Source organism: Gasterosteus aculeatus, chromosome 21, assembly GCF_964276395.1.
Source record: "Gasterosteus aculeatus chromosome 21, fGasAcu3.hap1.1, whole genome shotgun sequence".
Taxonomy (NCBI): Eukaryota; Metazoa; Chordata; class Actinopteri; order Perciformes; family Gasterosteidae; genus Gasterosteus; species Gasterosteus aculeatus.
In genome coordinates, this window is record NC_135708.1 from 5,219,574 (window position 1) to 5,244,378 (window position 24,805).

The 24,805-nt window shown below is 42.2% G+C and overlaps 1 protein-coding gene across 1 annotated transcript in view; it reads left to right on the forward strand.

Moving 5' to 3' along the window:
• vstm2a (V-set and transmembrane domain containing 2A) overlaps nt 1–24,805 on the forward strand; it is a 51,919-nt gene that overhangs the window by 11,690 nt on the left and 15,424 nt on the right. The window contains exon 3 of the mRNA XM_040167156.2: nt 24,358–24,408. Within this exon, the coding sequence (XP_040023090.2) occupies nt 24,358–24,408 (51 nt within the window). The remainder of the gene's footprint in view (nt 1–24,357; nt 24,409–24,805) is intronic.

Sequence of the window (24,805 nt, forward strand, 5' to 3'; positions counted from 1 at the left end):
TGTACATCACTGTGGGACAGGAAATTAAACACGGATTAAGGAGATGGTTTATCCTTGCTATTTGATCTGAGAAGTAGATTATAATAAATGCATAATGATGGCGGTGTAAGGCATAGAAATCACCTCATATACACCATGTTCCTAATGTCAATCAGAAAGAACAAACTATTGTATTAAATTCTTTTTCTCTAATGTCGGGGAGGATTATGGTGACGAATGGGACCTACTGACAATATTGTATTCTCTTAGATGATTACAATAGATGGTTCGTCACTAGTGTTTTCAGCCCTCCAAGGGTTTAAAAGCAATCCATACAGCTGGCTAATAGTCTTTAATAGAACAAGAAACGGTTTTTAAATAGCTTTTTCCTTTATCCTGCTTGTGGGGAATTCGACCGTCCGGATCTGAAGGCAACTTCTTCTCTTCTTCTGTCTGGCACATACTTGCTTCGTGCAAGTTAAAGCACTTGTGAAAGGCTGACATTACATTTGTTCTCTGTGCACAAAAGTGTGGAGAATCCACTGTCACAGATGTGTGGTCGTAAACAGAAAAGTCATTTTATTGCTTTTGATGTCAAACAAAGCAAGCGACCAGCATCCAATCCAGCGGCAGAAAAAAGGGTGGCTGTGTCTCATATCGGTCGGCTTCTAACAGCCACTGTAGATAATTCAATCCAAGATCCTTTGCTGTCACTTTTCTTCTTGACCTCTCTGTTACGCAGTCACAGAAAGGAAACTAAATCCATTCGGTGTCACAGCAGCAGTTGTCCGACTCAAATTGAATCAGAGGCTTCTCCAAGATGATGTCTTGGATGTCAACTCGGTTGGACTGTTCAGCGATTGTTAAGGACACTGTCAGGTATGTGATGTCCTGTAGAGCCAAGGATAATAATTCTTGGTAGTTTATGTTTCCCACAAAGATTATTTTTCTAATGCTATTTTTGAGCTAAAGTGGCGATACAGTACATCCTTGATATAAATCCAAACTAATAATAATTTGTTCTCTTACTCTTACGATTATAATATTACTTACAATATTATCTCCCAACATACAGGAGATATAAAATATTTTCACAAGTGAAAAATTAATTACTTATCAGACTTCGGACAGTAAGACAGGGTGCGGGAGTTGCCGGGGGACGGCTAGCAGGAGCTAACGCTACGCTACGTCTAGCAGAGGGTTACGGGCGTTAGCTGGCTAACTACAGTAGCTAACGACTGAGCTGGTGCAGAACTCTACTATACTACATTTCCTACATGTACCATCAGAGTAATGGCCAAACATGTGACCCACCGAGGGATCATGGCAGTACAACCTCATAAGTATATTTAATACTGCAAGGAGAAAAGAAAGGCTTTTAGTTTTACTCACAATGCCTTTGCTGACGAGATGATCTGATGTTGAGGACGTTTAATGGTTGTCATGATTCATTCCTCCACCTGCTTTCTGTCCCCTTGTCCACCTACATCTTTACTGGAATGTAGTTAATCACATGTGCAGTGAAGGATTTTAAATCATTACTGTATTGGTTCCAAGTAGAAAAATACATGTCAACCATTGAAATGAAGTGCAGGTCTCTGCCAGCAGCCACTGCTTATCTATTCTATCTATTGCTGTAGTGTGCAGATGGGTTCCCCGGTAGGAAATGTCCATATGTATACTGTCTACACTCTACATTAGCAAGAATGTCTGAGTACGATATCAGCCGGTCCACCCCAGAACACATTGTGTTTGTGTGCATTGAAACCGACCGTGGGAGAATATGACTACAGAGCTGTTACTGTGGTATGTTGTCAAGTCATGACGTATTTTTGTTTTTCGATCATCTCAATTCATCCACAATCCAGCCGAGCACCGGCCGGTAGGCAGTGTGCCCGCACGCTGGCTTTCTTGCCGCCGGACGGCGGTGGCTGAATGCCGGCGGTGCGCTCAGCTGTGACATGACTGACCCGGGGATGGTTAGGAGCCGTAAGTGAGGAATCAGCAGCCAGTGACGGGCCGCATCAAACAGGCAATACAAGTTGTTTTGAGAAAGTGAGATCCACTTCAAGCAGGAGAGGTACCTGAGCACGCGGCCATAATGGCCCAGCCAACGCATTCAGCAGTTTGTGGCAGCAGAATGCAGAGTATAGACGTGGACGGACACAGAGGTGCACACACTCTCCTCCAGTCCTATTAACTCCTGGCAGAGATAATAAAACGGCTGAATGAACAATAGTGAATGGATGCATCGGACCTGGCAGGAGGCTCACGGGTAAAAGTTTCTTTAACCCCAAAATAATTCAATGTCTATATACTTTTCTTTGGCTTGTCTGGACAGTTTGGAGAACAATAGCTGACTCAGATGACTGAATTGGACCTTTACAGATTAAAAAGTAAAATGCGTGTTGTGTTACTGGGGAGCAAACACATGCCAACACAGGGCAGGTTCTTATAGGCTCCGTTCATACAATAGTAACTGAATCGTGGCGCAGGGGTTAGAGAAGGTGTGCTGGGAAGCATAAGGTTGGTGGTTCGAGTCCATGTTCCATGTCGAAGTGTCCCTGAGCAAGACACCTAACCCCTAATTGCTCCCTGGGCAAAAATGTGAAAATGCCATGGGTTTAAAGTGTAATGTAAGTCGCTTTGGATAAAAAGCGTCTGCTAAATGACCTGTAATGTAAATGTAATGCATAAAAATACATTCACATATGCAGAGATAATACACTGTACAAACTCCAATAATTACATTTAAGATAGAAAATAAAGTGCAGGAAATACAAGCTATATACAGTGTATATAGTATATTTTTTTGAAATAGTGAAATAGAAGTATGTACAGTGGATTGGAATATGTATTAAATTAAATTAAAACAGCAGTGTAGCAATGCAATGTTTATTGATAATGGTTCAAATAATGTGTTTTGCTGCTTATTTTATTGTATCGTACATGTTGTGCATTTTTTATTTTATACGGAATAATTTTATACTTTACCTGCTGCTGCTACACACAAATCCCCCCCTGGAGATGAATAAAGTATACATCTATTTATCTATCTAAGGTACGCAGAAATGTGTATTTTTTGGCATTAGACTCCCTCTTATCATAATGACCGACAGATCCATCATTTTACAGAAAATACATTTCCATGAGGAAGCAGTTATTTCTCTCCTCGTGATCAATGTTGGTACCTGCTGATCTGACAAGCTGAAATTAGGGAGAATTATTAAAGCCAAAGGGCCACGAGACAGTCTGAGTAGCTTTAAGATTCCTCCTACCAAACTATTCCTTTAAAAAGCTTCTTATATTTTATGACAAACTCTTCAACCACCAAATCACGCAGTCGAATGAGCTTTTCTGACTTATTTATCAACGGTTGAAACCACCCATTCAATTTTCATTATTATTTCAAAACCCACTTCCTTCTTAGAACAAGCACATATATTTTTAGTGCTCAAGTGAATGCAAAAGCTAAAAACAGAGTGCACCCCACTATGAATTGGGTCCCTGAGATCAGGGCATAATGCAGGCGTGCTTCTAGGCTTTATCACTTAAATTCATAATGGGTGGTGGGTACAGTTCTACCAAACTAAATACACAGGATGAAGCCTGGCCCCCATGACGTCTGGGTCGCCCATCAATCAACATTACTAGGTTTAACACCCTAAATCCCTCTAAGTTCACCCATTACATGTTTGCAGCATGTCTCATCTGTAATTTGTTTAACCTTTTTGAAAATGTAGCGAGCTGCTCAATGCCAGAGGTTGCAGAGGATCTTCTGCCGTCTCATTGTATTTTAATGCCACAGTTATAAATACTGCAGTTGTCCAATCGCAACTTCCACGATCATACTTGGGGGTACCGTTCCTGCAATGTCTGTGAGTTTCGGGCTTCCCCCTTGGAAAGAACTGTTTGACTCTCCCCAAGATATTATGAGCCTGTTACGCACACTCTGCACTCACAACGTTAAACCACGCGGGACACACGGGTAGACTGTGGGCAAACAAAGAGGACGCACAAGGACGCCCACACAAAAACCTCACATGGAACATAAAGGCGGGACATGTGAAGTGTAATGAAAATATGGTCTGCACCACACGCCTCGTTCATCCATCAGACATTTTTCCTAATGATGCTTTTTCACCAAAACAAGTAAGTTGATTGTTTGACACCCGGCTGATGTTCTCTGCCTGTATAGAATGTGATCAAATCGTAACAACGCTGTGTGGTGACAGAAGCTGCTCCACTGTATTAACGCAATGCACTCAAGAGGAAGTGACCAGAACCAGGGGGCCGCAGGGGGCCAGTTTAACTTTCCTCATTGAACTGGATGACTTTAACAGTGGGTGAGGGACCTTTTTTACACCATTGCCGTAAACTACCTCATTAAATAGTTGTAATACAAACATTTTAAAGACCGAGTACAATAACTAGGGTGGGAAAAGACTCAGCATGTTAAAAATTGGCCCCTTTTCCTCCACGATGAAACACCCTTGAGCCGCCATTGGTTTAACTCTGGCTGACCTCTGCTTTCATCGTCTCCTGGCTCTTATCAGCGACCGTTTGGGCTTCTCGTCATGTTGAATCAGGAGCACAGGCCACTTGTGACAGACGGAGTCAAACTCAGGAAGAAACGCTGATCAGTAGGAGGAGACGCATAACGCGGCTTCTACTAACAGAACAATTGCAGAATGTTTTAGTCTGTGGGGTTCAGCGTAGGAGAGGGGTGACACACCCGTTTGAATGCTGCAGCTATTTGCTGTGACGGCCTGCAGGCTACGCGCGCTTGAGCGCCAGCAGCTGCACAGGCTCGTGTTCTTTATATTCTTTTAACGTTTTTCCTTTGAATTCTAAATGACATGCAAATGAATCTCCCTGTCACTCTTAAAATTGGCCTTGCAGCTAAGCGGCACTGTGCAGTGCCAGTTGCAACCCCGTGTAACACATGAGGCTAAAGTCTATGGTCTGTTCAGAGCACTGATGCGTAAACTTACTACACTCATGGTCACTCACTGACATCTGGCTCTTCTCTAATTCCATAAGTCAAATACCGCAAGGTATTACATTTAGAGCTACAGTTGATTATAATGTGATAAGCTGGTCATTGTCATCTGATGAATATCTATCTATAATATGTTTCCCATTCATTTTTGATGTTGGTCAATATTCAACTATTTAGTGTGGCTCAGAGGGCTTTAACTTCCGTCCCAAGCCCCTTACATCGGCACAGGAGAAACTCCCCAAAATGAACTAATTCAAACAAGTGAAATGATTTAAATGTTAAGAGTAGTAAGGCGGGTGTACGGCAGGACCGCTGCAGGGACCACCACCATCAGATGCATCAATGTACAGACCATGGGTCAATAATGCAGTGAAAGTGGCTTTGGATAAACGCGTCAGCTAAATGACACGTCACGTAGCATCACGGGCAGAAATAACCACCATCCAGACACCTGTGGGCAGTGAAAGGCCTTCAGCAAAGAAGCAGCTGGTAGTTCTATCGACAAGATGATCGATCGGCGACGGACGGAAGATTTCACAGGAGTTTACTGATATCTTGAGACACGATACTGAACTACTAACATGAGGAATCGCCTCTTTATACGTGGATCAGATAAGCGTCGGCGGTGGAAACCCTCCCCATTGCTGCGGTAGGAATTCAAAGGTTATCAGACACTGAGTTCTGTGGAAAGACTGTTAAATGTTCTCTAATGACACCAGACGTGTCATTAAAACAAGTTTTCACTCCGATCGAATCCAACAAAACACTCAACGTTCAGTGCAGGTGGTGATCAGCAATGTTATATGTTGTGCAGTTCATCATGAGGCCTTGAGGCAATCGCATGCAAAAGGGTTAAAAGTCATTTTTTAATTAGTATATTTATTTTTAAATAGAATTAGTAATTTAGTAAGTTGCAGTAAGTCGTTTTTTTCATTGCTCCTGGATAAAATGAATGAATCATATTTCACGTCTCACGACTTAACTTTTAGAGAAGTCAGTTTAAAAAGTTGTCATTTAAATATGTGTGGCACATTTTCACAATCCGCTCTCTGTTGTTTTGCTAAATCCATGTTTTTAGGTGAGCAAACATATTATATTATTTTACACCCCCCACCAGCTAGACTGAAAAGCGTGTTTGTGAGATCCGCACTGTTTCTCACAGAAGATGTAAAAACCCCGTCAGACCAAATGTGATATCATGTGACAAACAACAATCCATCAAAACATCTGGCTTGTGATAACCGTGCTGCTTGCGTAGAGAAGCCGTGTTCAATGTGAAAGGAGCAAAAGCTGAATGACTACTTTGCATTTGTACAGTCCTGCAGTGGTCTGTTCATTCCAGCTTTGGGTCACGCCTCTATATGGGATGGGTGGTGAAAACCACTTTTGCGATGGGTACCTTTGGTGTTTCATCGATTGCGGCTCTCCAACAAGCGTTTTTTTTAAGAATTGTTAAGTCCTTGAAGATTAAATTGATTTTTGGGTCACAAGCCGGAGGATTGAGGAGATGATGTGACAAGGAAGCACAAAATAAAGAAAGGAGAAAGTGTCATTTCTGTAGACGGTCGGCCCGGTGCGCCCTAAAAGGGTGAGGCTTCATTTTGAGAGCACGTTAAGATGGCTGAAGCTGCCGCAAAGAGAAAACCATGCGTCAAAATGAACCAAAATGTCCACCGGCTGCACCTCGGAGGACAAGACGGAGCCGGGCACATTACAGAGCGTGATCGGATGAAAGCTCTGTCGGTGCTCATACGAGGCTGACATTGATGGGCCGGGTTTCCACGGTGACGGACTGACGCTGACAGAATCGGGCGGTAATGAATGAAAAAGTAGGAAAATGCCAGAAGGTGTTTCAGATGCAAAGACAAAATCAAATCAAAAGAGAGGCGAAATGTGAAAGGTGGGTGTTATTACTTGCGTGGGAGCGCTGCGGTGTATCCACTCTGCTGCAGATAGATAAAGATGGATGAGAGGGAACGTGTGTGTGCGCCCCAGACAGCAGGAGGCTCCGCTAGGCCTCCTATATCCAGGGATAATAGAGCTGTCACAGTGTTTTGACTCGGGGCATTGATTCCGCCTTTAATTGCTTCAGGCTTCAGCTGGCTGGATCGCCGTCCGAGGATATTAAACGTAATGTATTGTTGCACTCGAACAGTTATGACACTGATCACGCACCGATATGTACTCATGTGTTGTCAGTGCCAATAATCCCTTTTTATTGATTGGGGCCGTCTCCAAAACAATTACTGGATTGTTTAGGAGCAGCAGCGCCGCGTTTCCGTCCGGCTTTGACATTATATCGAGTCAAAAGAATGATTTCATACATCGTTTGTCCTCCTCTGTGTCCAAGATAACAACAAATGAAAACCATTATGCGCAATCTTTTACCCCCAATTGTTTCAAAACGATCGCCATCATTTATCACCATACGACATGGATTTTCTGGACAAGATGTGCAGTTCTACATATGAATAAATTGAGCCGTGCTCTTATTTCATGTGAAAAACTGGCATTTAGCTCCCTGCCCGGTCTGGTGTGGACATGCATCGGGTCCCCGTGCGATCGGCGCTGTCTGCAGCTCTTGTGGATGTGCTCGCGCCCTGCAGAGTGCTGACGGAGCTGTCGGGGATGCGTCTGCCAGGAGCAACGTCCCCCCAGCGAGTGGCGCCCCCCCGGGGACTCCTCCACGGTTGAGGTGCTACGTTCCCTTCCACCACTATCCACCCATATGCAGATCACCCCCTCGCCTGAGTGTAGGCATGTGTTGGTGTACAGGGGGGGGGGGGCACGGCTCTCCGGGTAGGGGGGGGGATCGGCCCTTCCTTCACATGAACTATCCACAATAGCGCACACGTCAACCTGCTACGCTCTCAGATGCACCCACACTCCATCGGAGTGGTTTCCACGCCCCCGGGTACAAGAACAGCACATCCAATGTCGCATGGAGGAAACAACTCAGATTACTCCAAGTGGGACGTGTTCTATGTTCGCTTTTCCCCTCCTGGCTTTTCTTGTTCATCGGATTGAATTCATTAGAAATTGCGTGTTGCTTAAGGAGATACTCGTACATGCAGAGTAAACCTCTGATACCAACAAGTACTAGACATACACGTTACTACTTCTTTACTCCTTAGCAGTTCTTTCCCTCTGAGCACCACTGCACTGTTTTCATCATGCTGCATTGGGTGTTGTTGGGCTCATAATTACTCTACATTGTTACAGGATAATTGTTGGCTGTCGTTAGCTCAAAGTAATGTAGCCTTCATGTTGGTTGTTGCACAACGTGAAGAGCTCGGCTGGTGGAATATGGTGGTTTTTCTAGCCGTGGCCAATTTCAGCAAACATGCCACTAAGATTTAATTGCAAAACAATTACGACTCTGCATATAAATGATGTTGTATAAAATGTTGCGTGTTTTTTAGCGGTCTGCTCCCTTATTGATCAGCGCACAGCTCCGTCACCTGGAGTTTCTCCACCACAGAACTGGTGTTTGGTGCTTGATGTCTTTCAAAGAGAGCAGGAAGTGATTGAAAAACTGCGCCGTGTTCTTGGTCAATTTGGGACACATCTTAAAAGATTTACTAACATTTAAAAAAATACTTGTGTCATTTAGGGCGACGTTTGAAGCGACATTTGAACACTTGAAAAGAAGCTTTGTAGGAGAAAATGGATTTCCATTATGACAATAACTGATCAGGTTATAAGTTGGTACGTTTAATCATGAGATGCATATAGTGCAGACGGCCTGGGCCTTCATCATTTGTGTGTGTTGTCTGAACCAGCTGTTTGTGGAGTAAAAAGAAAATGTATGTTAGAAAATAAGAATTTTAGCATTTTAGCTTTGCGAGTGAAGCTTAATGTCTCTGTTTGACCCTTCATACAGTCTGTATGTATAGCCTGTATATCCTACATTGGCTAAAAGCTTCATACAGCTGCTGAAATTTTCCCCAATGGATATGGAGTCACACCTCTTTTATATTACCGTCATTTGATTTAATGTTAATATCAAAACTGTTCCTTAATGGAGTTTTCACATAAACGGAATGATCCTTAACGGATGGGTCAAGGTCACCTCAAACACGGCCGGTTATCTCGATTTGCTTTTAGACGTATTGCTACGGTCATTAATGTTTGCTCTTGCATTTGTGGCCACATGGGATGAGCTCATTGGAAAGTGTCTTCACCCCGTGACACTGCCTCGTCACCTGGGTCCCTTCGCTTATTCCATCCTTACCCCCGACACGGAATTTAAATGGCCACTTAAAACCACACTCATCGTGTGGGCTTTTGTTTGGATAACTTTCAGCGAGTCACTTGTCTCCGTTCTTTTTCCATCTTCTCCATTTGTCTCGATCCATGAGCTATGAACGTTACCGTGGCAAATTGAATAACTACAAAAAACAGAAGGAAAGGAGACAATTGCTGTTGTTGTGGAGGAGGACGGGAGTTCTCACAAGGTTGTGACAGTTTATATGAACATTTAGGCATTTTACGCAGCGGGTTTGAGATAATGAAGTTTCATTGCTTTGCACACACGGCCTGAAATTGTGCTCCCGGTGGTACTTTATTTAAGTATTTACTGTCGTCTTCACTTGCATTATCCCCGATGAGATGGCGCACACTGACATGTGTGGTGTCAAAGTGCTACTGAGATGGCAAATGTGGTTTCAAATTACAGACCACATGGCAATGGTTTCAGAAGAGAAAATTAGAGGAATATAATATAACACAATGGATAAGATGTTGCAGTCTGGTCCTGTCTGTTTTATTAAAAATCCACAAATTGCAGGCAGCAGGAAAGAGGTGGAAGCAAATAGAAAGCACTTCGGGTGAGTAAAGATAGTCATTTTGATCTGTCAATCAAAGAGAACTGCTGACGTCCGCCTGACGATGGAGGTATCAATCACCCGGAGTGCAACATGGTTTACGCTGGTAACATTGGATCCGAGCTGAGGAATAGTGATTGGGGGTCACTCTCTCTGGAATGAACCCAGAGGCCTGTGTGGAGTCTGCATGTTCTCCCCGTGTCTGCGTGGGTTCTCTCCGGGTTCATGTGGGCACCACTTGAAAACAGTTGTTGATATTTTGACCCAGAAACCAACCGGTACTCTTACACGTACCTCTGAATAACCAGTTGACAGTTCCTCAGTTTGTGGTAATTTCATGATGTTCAACCTCAGGGGTTCAAACCAACTACTCTCATTACCTGAATCTCATCAAATAATCTTCTTGTTGTTTACTTAATTAATATCTTAATGGTGGGCTTCTACACCAACGTGATCTCCAAAACCTGTTCGTAAAAATGTATACGAAAATCTTGAACATACAAATTCATAGTGATACATAGGAACTGGCGGTGGTTAACCACGCCCCCTTGAGTGAACATCATGGCGGACCGTGTTGGATTCTTGAGTGAAAGTCTCTCCGCCATGTTGGATTTTTGGAGGGTGTTAGGGTTAATTTTGTATTCTTACAAGTTAACATTGATTTCTCGTTAAAAATGCAATCATAACATGTTTATTTTACATGGTTAGACTTCACAAAGTGTGTTTACGGGGTGCAGGTTCCCCGTTCACTTTGAATAGGGTGACGTCATCAGTTGCAGTCCGTATTTATTTATAATGTATCACTACAAATTTGTATGTTCAAGATTTTCGTATACACTTTTACGAACAGGATTTGGAGATCAGGCTGTCTAAACAAGGACCAAAAGATAACGTGTGAATCCTGTGTAGATTCTCACACACATCTTCTTTCCTTTATAATTCAAATGCTCACAGGGCTGCACTAAATAGACATGGCGTCGTGTTAAAAAGTCAACCATCACGGTTTCTGTTTGCAGACCATTTTATAATCCTGATTGAAAACTATTTTTAATTGTTGGTAATTCAAAGTTACCAACAATTTTCAAAGTTTCAGTTTAGCCTTAACCCAGAATTAAGATTCCTAAGAGCAGCCACATGACATGACACCTTCAGAAATGTGGCAGCATAAAAACACGTATCTAGGTTTCTAACTTGTTTTGTGAAAGAGTAAGCAAGCAGAGAGAGAGAAGGCTTATTTTTATGCTTTTGAAGTGACTGTTAATCAGGCGGCTTCCTGCTGATTGACAGGTTGCAGATTAAAGTTTAGTTTTGTCAAGAGAAGAACAGAATATCCTACGGCTGCTGGAACAATCACTGTGTTGTTTCCCAGGATACAGCAGGTAAGTTCCTGAACAGAAGCAACAAGCCTGTTTAACACACAATCCTTTGTTTGCTTTGTTAATATGGAAGGAGTAAAAGTCATGGTGGCACAACAAAATGGATCGGTTGATAGATTTTATCGTCCCTGAAAGAGGAATTAGTTTGGTACAAGTGTTGGCAGCACTCTGGACATTGGCCTTGACCATTGGAGCACATTGGGAGTTTCCTTCAACAAGGCAGAGCGGAACACGATTCGGGGACGGATTGGATCTCATGGGCTGTGTGACACGTGGCTGTCATCAACATCAATGGCTTCAATTCCTTAAGCATGTTACATGTCATTGCTGTGCTTTCTAAAGTTCATCTTGAGTTCTCTATAAACCTAAACGTGTGACGACAAAGCAATACTATTCTTAATACATCGTATCTGAGAAATTTCCAACAAAATCCTCAACAAACTCCAATATGCTCAGAACTCTGACGCTCGACTGCTCCCCTGCGGCCCGCTAAGATCACATCATCCGATGCAGCCTCCCCTGGCTCCCGGTCAAATACAGGAGACACTCACAACCTAATGTCCTTGCCCCATATAAAGGGTCTTTGGGTATCTAGAAAAGCGCTTTATAAAACTAAAGTATTACTATGGTGGTCTGGCCTGTATTTCTTGGAATATCTCGCTTTGGACCAAAGGTTTAGACAAGCTGACACCAAGTTGAGGTGTGAGATAAATATAATAAATGGAATTGCTAAGACTTTATTCATCAACCCTTTATAGCTGCAACACAGTTTATTTGTTTTAAATGTTATTCCTCTCCGTCTGCTTCCCGACGCCCACGCCTCCAACGTCAGCTGTAAGTGTTTACCTCAGAAAATTTATTAAGACACTAATGGCTGGCCGTGTCCTCTCCTTCTGTGGAGAAGTTGTCCACGGTTGGTCCTCGGATTGAAACACTATCCACTACCCACCCCCGCAACCTGCAATTACACTCCTGGATAGATGGCTGCCAGGTTGATAGGACCAGGCTTTGTGGGTTTGGGGTGGGGGGGCTCACCCGGAGCTATCTGGGGTAAAAGCTGTAATACAGGCGGTGAGAGTCCACCTTTGATCTCTGAACACGTCTTACAAATGATGTTTTAATGATGTAATATAAGCCCCATATACTTTATACATGGATTTAAATCTTGTGAGTGAAAAAGTAAGTCCAGTTTTAGTAGTTTTTCTTTTTTAAAGAACATGACTTATTTTGCTCCTCATGCTTTCATTTCTCCCTTTTAACTTTGGGAAATTTTGTGATAACTATTTTATTACCTTCTGAAGTCGGGCATCTGAACTTCAAAGCTGATATGGATTCATGCCAAAGTATTCTGAAGGGACTCTCTCTCTCTCTCTCTCTCTCGCAAACTTTTTATCTGCTTAAAAGAGGCTTTTGCTCATAGAATCAAAGCGCTGCTGCAGCACGGCCCCTTAATAATGCAGCAAACACCTTCCGTCTATGGCTTTCGCAGGGAAAGTGAAAATGGTTGGTTCCACATCCAAGATGAATTGTTAAATACATTAATTAAAAAAAAAAAACGCATTACTATAGCATTCATTTCCACTGTGACAAAAGCAGCTCTGTTTCTCCACCCCTGCACCAACATCTCCATCACCGTCACTCCAAGCTTGTCAATATATTATGACTCACCATGTTAATCTTGTGATAAAAAACCCATCTGTATGGAATCATAATTAAACATCCAATTGAAAATAGTATTATTCATTCTCCTGACTGTGATTGATGTACTCCACGGGAATACAATAATATAATATTAATATTACACTGTTATACACTTTGTTTAAGTAATAGCTTGAAAATAATGACAGTAATCATTCTTGTGGATATTACAAAACGCTTTAATGGCCACGAGATCACAAATGTGTATGTACATAAATATAGTAGTAGAGAAGCACTTTTTCGCTCAGCGTTGTTGGGTAACATTCAACAGTAGGAAGAAGTATTCCGTAAAATTATCATCAAACAAATTTCACTAAGAAAGGAACATTTTGGTTGTTGCCTCTGGTATTGTGATGGCGCATCAGTGTAAACGGTTCGGTCCGGCAGCAATCTAGTAACACATGAACATTGATTTCACCCGAAACACAAAATCTAATAATATATTCTTAGCAGATTCACACATGGAGAGGACCAGATTTCTTCTTACTTTACTGAAGTAATGTAATAGTGGCGAGAGTATTTTTATTTAAACTGGACAGGGAACCACTGCCTCCTAAGAACATACACTTTTGTTTCAATAAAAACTCAAATTGGCAAATTGCGTCACTTGTTCTGCACCAGTGTTATGATGTAGTGAATAAGTAGTACATTACTAAAGATGTTGACTAACAGTGGTTTTACTCTTGATCCGTCTTGTTGAATGTGTGGCTTCCATCATCAAACATAATGCTCCATGCAGCCAGAAGCACTGATTGAGACTTAATAAGGTCTTCCCACGCAATGATGAGAAAACACCTAATGAAGTAAATTATACAATACAAACAATAAAAAGTAAGCCTTGGAAATATAAGAAAGTATATAGAAAATAACATGGAAAGCAGCGCTCAAGCCTGTGAAGATAATGCACACAAAGAATAGAAGACATTGTGGGGTATGAATGGATCACCAAATGATGACATCATTCTAGCCAATTCAAATTAAACCCAAAGACAGAAAACATTACCCTAATAGTTCTGTATGGTATCAAAGACAGTTAAAACATGACACATGGTATGTTAGAGATGTGCGGAGACACTACAACAAGATTGTACTGACTGAATGTAATTGGGCTTCATCCCAGGTTGACCGGCCCCTTAAAAAACTACCGAATACTCACATTGCCAACCAAGTTTGTGAATTAAATACAACAAAGGGATGCATTAAGGAACTATAAACATTGCATTAAAGTGTTGCCCATTCTTTAGGGGATATGCCATCCGTCATCTGTTATCTAATGGAAAAAATGAATAACAGAAAAGGAAGCAGCATTTATAACAATCAGCCTGTTGACTCAGATCCTGTAGATACAGAACACCCATCACTGGTCCACATGAGTAATGGGCCACAATAAAACATCAGGCTTCATTTGACAAATTCACCTTCTACAAAGGGAAGCTCCTCGGAGAACAAGGAGTATTAAAAGAAAACATTGTATGAACAGAAAAGAACAATATAACTTATGTAGCTACTTCAGAGGCAGATATTTTCCCCTGTTTGTGCTTTAGCTTTGCTATCTTTTTCTCTACGAGAGCCACAAATCAAGCTGCTTGGTAAACATGAGCATGCTGTGAGCGGTCTACTGCAGTTTAGGTGATCAATAGGGATGTTCAAATCCTGCATCTTAAGTTGTCAAGCTGGAAGGTGAAATATTATACTTGCTTGTGGTGAAATATTCTGGTATGAAAAATGTGCAAAGCATTTCATCGTCCCCTCCCTCCAGCGATCAGAGGACACTGTATGTGAGGACTGTTGCTGAAGGTAAAGGCACCGAACCACGTGGGAGACGATCCTCTGCTGTTGGAGAGGCCGGTTCTCTGAAACAAAACGGTTTCGGCATACAATTTAAAAGTAACACCGGAAATGACATTCCGATAAATGATGCAGATTGTGCATCAGCATTATAAAAAGATCTGGAAATGATCTGACACAGCATCTGGCAGCGAATCTATTGGTTTGTACTCAGCCACAGGAAGTGTCCATCTTTTGTCCAAATTTGCACTCAAAAATATAAACAAAGCAAATGAATTGCATCTATTTTACAAATAACCACTAGACTGGGCGGAATTACCATAATTCTGGTTCCAAACAGCCATTTGGGCAACGCTGAATGTTTTCCATAACCACTAAATTCAGACCAGGGTTAAGAAAATGGTACGTCTCCACAATTTGTGATCCCGGCAACTATTAGTATTTCTATTGGCTGTAGAAATACATTCAGCTTCTTCCCTACTGACCCATATTCTGCTAATTCTCACTCAGCTTGATAGGAGTCGCTTGTGTGGCTGCATTCATATTAATTCAAAGCCCTTTTTCATGTGCTCTTTCTGTTGGTCGACCACCCCTGTAGCTCTTTAACAGTCCCAAACTATCCTTGTAAGCAGCCAATTGCAGTGCTTTGAACAGATTCCTGTGGGGTACGCAATAGTTTTTATGAACTCATCAGGAATCTATCTTCAATGTGTGTCATCGGTACGTTGGTCTTATCTCTACGTGATCTTTTCCCAATCGGGACAGCTGAGATAGTCTAATGTACCTGATTGGACACCTCACTTGAATAGCGGATAACTCGTTGGTAAGTTGGTAGGCTTGACTTAAAGCTGCGACATGGAGCACATTGAAACAAGCATCCAGTGTAAACGACAAAGCAGAGCTTGAATAGAAAAGGTTTTCACGTTAATTCAACTGCTGTAGATTCAAGGTTATCCTACTTGGCAGTGAGCAATGCGTGACAAATACAACTGGATGATGACACCTCTGGGGAGTTCTGGGCCTTTCGGTTCAGCCTTTTTTTCAAGCAATTGTCAGTTGGGGACGTTAATGTACCAAATAGCCTGGTTGAGCTTTAAAAACTAGACTAAAGCTGTCACAATTTAGCGTTCTCCTCTAATGTCACCTCTCGGCTCTCATTAGGCATTCCTGTTGCGAGTTGTAAGTACTTTGTCATCCTGCTAGCCGCCGTCCACTCAAATTGACATTTCACTCAGTGTCCCTCATTTCATTCAGTATTCTTTGGAGACCGCCTTTGCTTCTGTCTTCTCATTTCCAGCTGGGTCATTTCACCTTTTTGTCCCTCTGGAAATGGATTAGCCAGCATGGACAGACATTAAACTGCAAAATCAATTAGGGTTTCTCTAAAGGTGCCGATTCATTTTCATACTTGTTCATCACAGCCTTTCCTACGCTCGTCTCTTACCAGCTTTGGGTTATTGGTTGCACGTTTGCTTTGTACCAACCAACAAGGGAAGACCTTTAAATGGACAGATGTTGAATATGAGAATTGTCTTGTAGGGTTCAAAAAGAGCATCCTGCAAGTACAAACTCGGTAGTTTGATTGAGGAAAAGCCAACGTGTCCATTCCCAATCGACTCAGAATAAAATGAAAATAAACTTTGTGTCATTTTTTTATACAAAATTCCATTGAAAAGGCCTCTATTGTAATTATTCAATAAGATTATACATTTTGACATGAATGTCTACTATGTTGACAAAAAACACATTTTGATGTTTTTAATGTGTTGTGCGATCTTGTGATTTAGCCAGGCCGGTAACTGAAACCAGCCTTCTGTAGTGATGGTATTGATGTGTTTGGTTGATCAACCATTACAGCAGGTTGACAGTTTGGGCTTCCACTTCCCATAAGTAAGCACAGGCCCTTCAGTGTTTTGTCTTCAGAAAACGACTGGTGTTAAGGGTCTCCTTCCCAAGTATCATTCATCGAGTTCGTTCAATGAGACAATGACGGAGGTTCAGAAACCGCCGCGGTTCAGAATACATTTGCATGAGTAAAAGTAGAGCAACAAAATGCTGTCATTGATCATTATCACCAAAAGCAGGTAAATTATACTTCATTTAAGTACCCGGATATTTCACCGTGTCTTTCAATGAGTGGATTCTCAGCGAGTTTGTTAACATCATTAGAAAATATCAAATTCATGCAGATTAGACAACGCGTCTTCTTTTTGGCTTTATCTTAAGTGCTGATGTTTTTGGACGTTGCAACATTGTAATGTGTCGGAGTTTTGTGGTGTTTGAGTTTCAACATCAGAACTCTATTCGTGAATATGATTAGAACGACACTTTGACAGTTTCTTTTCATTCATCAAATGGTTGAAATGATAGATTTTTAGCTGCACATGTTTTAGAGAAGCATTTACAGACATTTTTCATGTTGTGAGCTATTGATCTAATACATACATGTATGTGAAGAGAAACAAGTCTTTGTGTAACTGAAGCAAATCTGAAACGAAGATGGAGGCGCTGAAAGCTCTCCATCACCGGGGGGGTTATTTTTAATTTGTCGAAGCAGCCTGGGATTCTGATGCTGCGACACAAAGAGTCAAGTGCGTGTCTGATGATGCCTGCATGGATATTCGCAAGAGCAGTCGCTGAAAAGAGAGCAAGCCACTGATTTTGACCTCTACGCTGCGACCGGTGACTAATCCTTCCCCATGTGGCTGCCGCACGCAGCGCGCATGAAGGGAGGAGGTCACGGGAGTCGTGGGTCAATAAACTCAAGGCTTTCACACAGGAGCTGTCTGTGGATACCCAAGTACTTTTCTTCCCCAAACCCAACCAAGTCGCTTTGTAGCGTTTCCAATTTATAATGTCAACCGAGTGTTTCAAGTTGCTGAAGTGGAGCTCAGTTGTACAGTAACTTGCCGTGCATGTCCAGTTGTGCGTTGGAGTTATCTCACAGTTTGCTTTAGTTTTTAATTACTGTAACATTGGCTTGTCAAAGGATCATTTGCCCTTCACTGCATAACGTAATGGAGTAATTGTACACAATTTGAGCGCTTTCATGTTTTCTACACGCACAATTGCAAGCTTTCCACGCAATTAACATAGCTCCTGTCATAGACCAATGGGCTGTGAGGGGGATTAGTGTTTGCGTGTGAATGGGACCCCTGTCAGCTGTGGGATGTAATTAGGGTTAACAACTAAGCTTAGACCCCAAACATGTTCAAGCTGGAGTCAGTGAGCATTGTAATTAGGAAGCACTACTGTGCTTTGACTTTCCTCCCACTGTAGCCCTACTTTGTTCCCAAAGATGGGGGCACAATGCAACTGAGCCTCAGCTGGAGGAGTGGTGTGATTTGAAATGCATGCAGCATTCGTAGCTCATTATTGGACATGATTAACTTGTCTGGGCTGTAATGGTAAGCGATGTAGCCAAACACATCCATCATAACTGGAGATTTGTCAGGGATTATCAATAAGCTGTCAATTTGTAGGTGCCTTACAAGCAGCATTTACTCCCTGGAGGTTTATTGATACGTATTAATTAAGAAGAGGATGATTGATCGTGAATTGAAACAAACTAATGAGGGCTGAACTGGAGTGCAGAGGTTTGGTGTTGTGTCTTTTTAAATAAAAGGACAGATACTTCCATGAGTCATGTTAGAGCTACATTATGAAACATTGTTTAGCTTTTACTACTTTTAACTTTTAGCTTTAACGTACTGTACTTAAATGAATTATTACTTTAACACAAACCCTGATGTGTTTTCTACCCTTAGCTAAGTATTCTACTTGCCTTGACCTAACCAGTCGTTGTGTTATAATGCGTCAACTTGAGCCAGTCTCGTGTTGAGAAATCAACAAGTGTTTTTGTCATGAGATTCAGTGACAGGTTACTTTTATTACTCTTCCTCAGATACATATTTGTATATCCAAATGTCCACCAAGAGAGTGACGATGACCAATGTATGATTCATGATTTATGAGAAGTCAAGAAGACAAAGTAAGGTGATTCAGTGTTTCCACTGTTGTGGCTTTATTATGACAGCTTTCTTTTTATAATATTCATGAAATCAATCCAAACCAAAAATTTTGGCTTTCTTTTCTTTCTTGCTGCCTTTTGCAGATATTCTTTCACTGCATTAACACAATTTAAAACAATGGAAATTAAATAGATTAATTGTTAAAGAGTTTCAATTGGTTGACGGTTGATGTGTGAAAGTTGATGTTGCCTCAATTTTATTTCTCATAAACAGGCCGTGAACTCATTGCCTTTAATCCAAGTGGTTGTGTTTGTATATAGAAATGTCAGTCATGGGTTACATTTGTCTTACGCAAATCTTATTGCTGCATCAGGTGCTGGTCCATTTTCTTCTGCTGTGGTTGGAGACGATGCTATTTGGACCACTTAATTATGATGGATTTCTTGTTTAGTCATTACTAAGCATCTGTGCAAATTATACCTGTACAAAGAAGCATTACCATATGATGGTGAGAGACTGACACGACGACACGATGTTTCACATCCTTCTGCTATGGATGCTGCTCTAGAAATCTCATATGGCGTCACTGATTGCACATTCAGCCAGTTATGGGACAAGACTGACGCCAGCTAGTAGTAACGGTGAGACAGTTAAAGAAATGTGGTACTAGATTAGAGGGTTTTTGTTCTCCTTTTGAATAAAAAATACATTGTCACTCTTAACTTGTCTATTAATGATGCTTAGTAGTGTCCTGCTGCTTCAAACCGTGACTCTCAAGTAGGCTGGATAGGATGTCCAAAAATCCATATCGCGGTATTTAGAAAGATTGACGGTATCCTTAATTCATTGACCCCGAAAAGGAGGCTACCCGAACAGCTGTTCGCCGCTCGCTGGCCAACTCGCTCGCAACTGGCCAGCGTGTTAGCTTGTTAGTGTGTTAGCTTGTTGTGGTTGCTAGTGTTGCCAAGAGTAACCAATCTACCTGGTCTACCTGAGCACGTCTTTGCACTGTGGGAAGAAGCCGAAGCACCCGGAGAGAACCCAGTTCTCCATATAGTTAAAATAAACAATTCAGAATTTCTGCATACGACCCACCGGTACTACCACTGCAACCCATTAGAGGATCGCCCCACAGTTTGAGAAACACTGCATTAGACTAGTGAAGTTTGCGTTGGCATGTAGTTTTCACGTCGGTCTCAAACAGCTAGTAATATTCTGGTGTTTGGGTCCTCGTTCATTCGGCTCCTCGATGCCACATGTTCGTATAAATAAGATGACGCCGACTTTGAACGGCCACTGTAATTATGACATTACCTGATTATGTATTATGAGCCGAGGTGGGAGTCATCTTATGTGATATAAACAGTGTTGTCCACGATGAGATGAGTCTGAATGTATGAGTCAAACAGGAAATTCACCAATGAGATTTCCATGTCTGATGAGAAAGCAACATTTACGCGTGACTTATTCCCAAATTTTAAAAACAAGCCTTAAGGAGGAAGAGGGCCTTTTTCTGCATACAAACAGACTGCTGGTGTGAAGGCAAATGAACAAACCACAGGATTTTTCGACAGCAGATGTTAATGATGATTTTAAAAGTGACCATTAATGAATCCCTCCGTTGACAGGAAATCTTTTCATGAAGCATCCTAACCATCTTTCCTTGACCCTGTGACATTTTGCACAGTGGAGAAGGAAAAGTGGTTAGAAATAGACATTAGGAGGTATTTTATTGGACTATTCGAATCCAGCCCTAATCACGATGCCTCCTGTGGGTTGGGACGCCTCCCTATGGAGGTTTTCGTGCCCCACCCAACTACTGGCAGGAGCCTTCTGCTCTATAAATGCCAACTAAGGAACATGCATTTACACATCATAAGCATGCTGCATAACCCTCTCAGTCACTGGTCCTGATGATGCAGGATGCAAATAGTCAGTCTGTAGAACTTAGTGGTGCAGATAAACACCAAAACAACATTCTTCTAAGTAATTCATTTTCTCCCTTGGTCCAGATCAGATGAACTAAATGTCTACATCTCAAGGCAGATTTTGTTATGTGTCGCTTCACAGAAGCATTTCTTTGATAACTATTGCCTCTCGCCACATGTGACCATTTCTGGGTCATTTTTAAGGGTATTTCAATTTCATGCTAGGTTTGCATCACACTACGGTCATGATGAGATATTTACTGCAGCAAGTAGTGACTCATTTCCTCTGCCATCATAGCTTAAGATCACTGGCTTAATGTGTCATATTAAGTCCATGACCTGAGTTTAACCTCCTGTCACTGTTTGTGTTTGTAGATCCAATGACTGGATAAAGTAATTTAACTATTTGGTCCTTTTAAATGTGTTTTCATTGGCCGTGCATGTCTATCATGGAGGGTCAAGGCCATTCCCGTCACAGTTAGAGCTTTAATACGTTCACTGCAGCACAGGGTGGTCTAGTTTATATTTCAGTTTAAATGCAATGTCTTTTCATGTGACGTTAAATTAGTCGCTGCAACTCAATGGGGCTTTTTCGACGCACAATAATTGCGGAGCACATTCTACAAGGAGTCAATTTGAGATTTGCATGAAGAATGGCAGCATGTCATGGTGGAAGGGGTTTTGCAATAAAGAGACAAGCGATGGAAATTGAGATACTTGTGAGCGGTTGCAGCTTTGGCTCAGAAAGCACTTATATGATAGGAATAAAATAGAAATGGGAAAATAATGAAGGTTTATTCCAACAGTGTCATTGAAAACTTTTCCTTTACCGTCACAGCCCCAGAAACGTACTTGTGTGTTTTGTCAAGTAGAAATTTAGAAAAGGATACGTTGTACTGGACAAGTTTAAGCTCTCTACAAAAGAGTAATTGTTCTCTGTAAAAGATTTAAGGTCCAACACGTTTTCGTTTGTTCTTTTTAACGACAGCAGCAACATCTCAGCTGCAGACGAATGCCTTTTACAGCAGATGATAAATGTCGTGACTCTAAATTGATATTGGACATTCATTAAGTCAAAATGACATTAATTGGATTTGCTCAGTGACGGATTCACACTTATAAGTAAATGTACTGCCTAATTATTTATATGCGCATTTATTAAGATGAGCCCAGTCAGCTGCTCCTTAAACCTAGCAGAGTTAATGCCGCTTTGTGTGATGATTCTACAGATGATGGCGTGCAGTGTGGGATATCAGCCTTGCATGCAGTTTTGTCGCCCCGATGAATCTCGACTAGGTTGATATGTTGACTCAATTGCTGTATGTCCATGAGCGAACAGCTCCAGAAGCAAACGCAGCCTTGGCACAATGACGAGAGTAACCTTTGTTGTTTATTTATATCCTGTTGCATGACGAGTCACCATCCTGCCGCAAAATCAAACTTCACAGTTACCTGGTGCTGCACTGCTACGTGCGACAATAATGTCATGGAGATACAGAAAAGGGGTCCGACTACTTTGGATTACAGCTTTCAAGCTTGCCTTGTGATACCACCAAGGATTTTAATTGACACAATGATTCAAAACTGGACACTGGAAAATATAAGCTATACAGCAGCAATATACGATTTAACATGATGAAATGTTTGAGAGACAACAAACCATTTCCACTTCCTCTTCTGTCACTGCGACAATGTTTCCCTGAACGTAGCAGTCACTGTGTAACCATTGGAGAGCGTTACTCGTGATGATTAGGCGAGTAGCAGAAGGGGTTGTTACTCAGCTTTGGCTGCATTAGTGGTGGTGGTGGGATGCTGCTTTGTGCAAGGAGGAACGGGTTGACCAGTTTGGTGGCTCAGTGATGGTCTAGGGAGGCATAATCATGGAGGGACGCACGGACCTCTACAGGCGAGAGACGGCAGTCTGACTGCTATTAGGTATCAGGATGAAATCCTTGATTTCAGAACCCACGCTGGGGCAGTAGGTCCTGGGTTCCTCCTGACGCACGGACCTCTACAGGCGAGAGACGGCAGTCTGACAGCCATTAGGTATCAGGATGAAATCCTGGATTTAGGAGCCCACGCCGGGGCAGTAAATCCTGGGTTCCTCCTGACGCACGGCAATGCCTCATGAGGCAAAGGTATGCAGGCAGTACCTGGAGGATGAAGGAATTGATCAATTAACGGCCCTCACGATCCCCTGACCTAAACCTGATAGAACACCTCTAGGACATTATGCCAGGTGTCACTCTGCAGGAGCCCTCTGATGCCTTCAGACAGATCTGGGACATCCCACAAGACACCATCCGTCGTCTCCTGCATGCCGCGACGTTGTCAAGCATGCAAACAAGCACGTGGAGGCCACACAAAATAATCAAATAGAATTTTCACTTTTCATATATTTTCTTGTAATTCTGTAGGCTGAAACTTTTATTTCTATCAAAAGATGTGACGTCCTTTTGGTCAGTATAAATATTCAACATCATGTTTTTCTCATTGAGATCTGATGTGTTTTCAAAATGTTCCTTAGATGTTTTGAGCATTGCATAGACACCCCGACTATATAACTGCGGTGAAGTTTGTAAAAGATGAGGCTGAAACTGATGACTTGACCAGTCCAGCCTCCAGGAAGACTCCAGGACAATTCATCCTGCCCCTGTCTCCTCTGCAGAGTCCATCTGTAGAGACGTAAGAGTCATGCATACATGCAGACAGAGAACGCTAGAGCTCCAATTTCTGCTCATTAATCACCCGTCCGCCAAACCAGCCTGATCTCCAAAACCTGTTCGTAAAAATGTATACGAAAATCTTAAACATACAAATTCGTAGTGATACATACCTATTCAAAGTGAATGGGAACCTGCACCTTTCGTATACATTTTTACGAACAGGTTTTGGAGATCACGTTGGCCAAACGTCCTAAAGAGAAAACAGCCCGCCTTCTCCGGGGTGATTACAGCACTTGAAGTAAAGCTTTCGGCTGCAAACGCTCATAAGTAGCCATCTCATTTCTCTCTCACCCCGCCTGGTTTGTCATCTCGACCACAGCGCTCGCTGTATCCTCCGGAGAAACCTCCTCTTCCTCTCAAGTCCTTTCTACTGCACCACTGTCACTCATCTTTAGCTCTAATTTTTTCGCTGGCACGGACCCACTTGGCATCCAATGTGAGATAAAGAAATTATAGGCTCATAGATCAATGCCCAGTCCATGATGTAGGCTTAGTACTTGCGACTGTGCCAGAATGACGCAGCCGGGACTTATGCAGCCACACTTCAGGTCCTGCAGCTACGCTGTTTGTGCCTTGATTTTCTTTCTTTTTCCAAATATTCTCCAGTTCTTCGGACATTTTATTATTTCTTGTACATTTCCATGGATAAAATAGCTTTTACTGCAGAGACTCATGAGCGTTTTGATGCAAAATTTGTCCCAGGGAGCAATTAGTACACACACACACACACACAAGGTCCTGGTCCACACTGCTTTTTCCCTGTGATTCACTGCAGTATGAAGAGCATCTAATTTCTCTACAGAGAAACTCAAAGAAACTAAAAATAATCCTAAAACCACGGCTAGAGCAACATCTTTGTGCATTTACGTTTAATGGCAATCTGTAAACTGCATGTCGTGTACGCATGACATATTTATAACCGTCAGCGAGTAGAAGTCTTTTTTTATGTTGTTGTGATCTTGTAGCTGCTTTTAGGGAGACCGACAAGAGACTTGCACAACATACATACTAGAGTGTGTCCTCAGCGCGGCTGGCTGCTAATGATCTCTTCCTGTGCTTCCAGATGGAGATGATTCCAGAACCTGATCCCGATGACGAAGGCACAAAGATAAGTGTAAGTTCAGTTACACTCCACACGCCCGCGGTTGCGCCATATTATAGAACGAGAAGTCGCATTGCGTTTCATTCGGCGCGAACAAAACAGCAGCTGATTTCCCGCGAATAATACACCTTCGACCAGAGAAAGGCGCCAATCAGTGAAATCCGCTATGACGCATTATTGCTGTCAGAGCGGTTCCCTTCCTGCCTCACCAAATGCTCTGCCCCTTTCTTCGGGTCACTCTGTATGCGCGTTGTGTTCCAGGACCAACACACCCCTCCCATCGCTGCCCTAACTCCAGTAATCACAGTCAGAGGTTTGTGCCATGTAAACGGGCACGTCTGGCTTATCACATATTTTGTATATATCTTATCTATACATTCACTATAAACCTACATGTATTCTCCTCAAA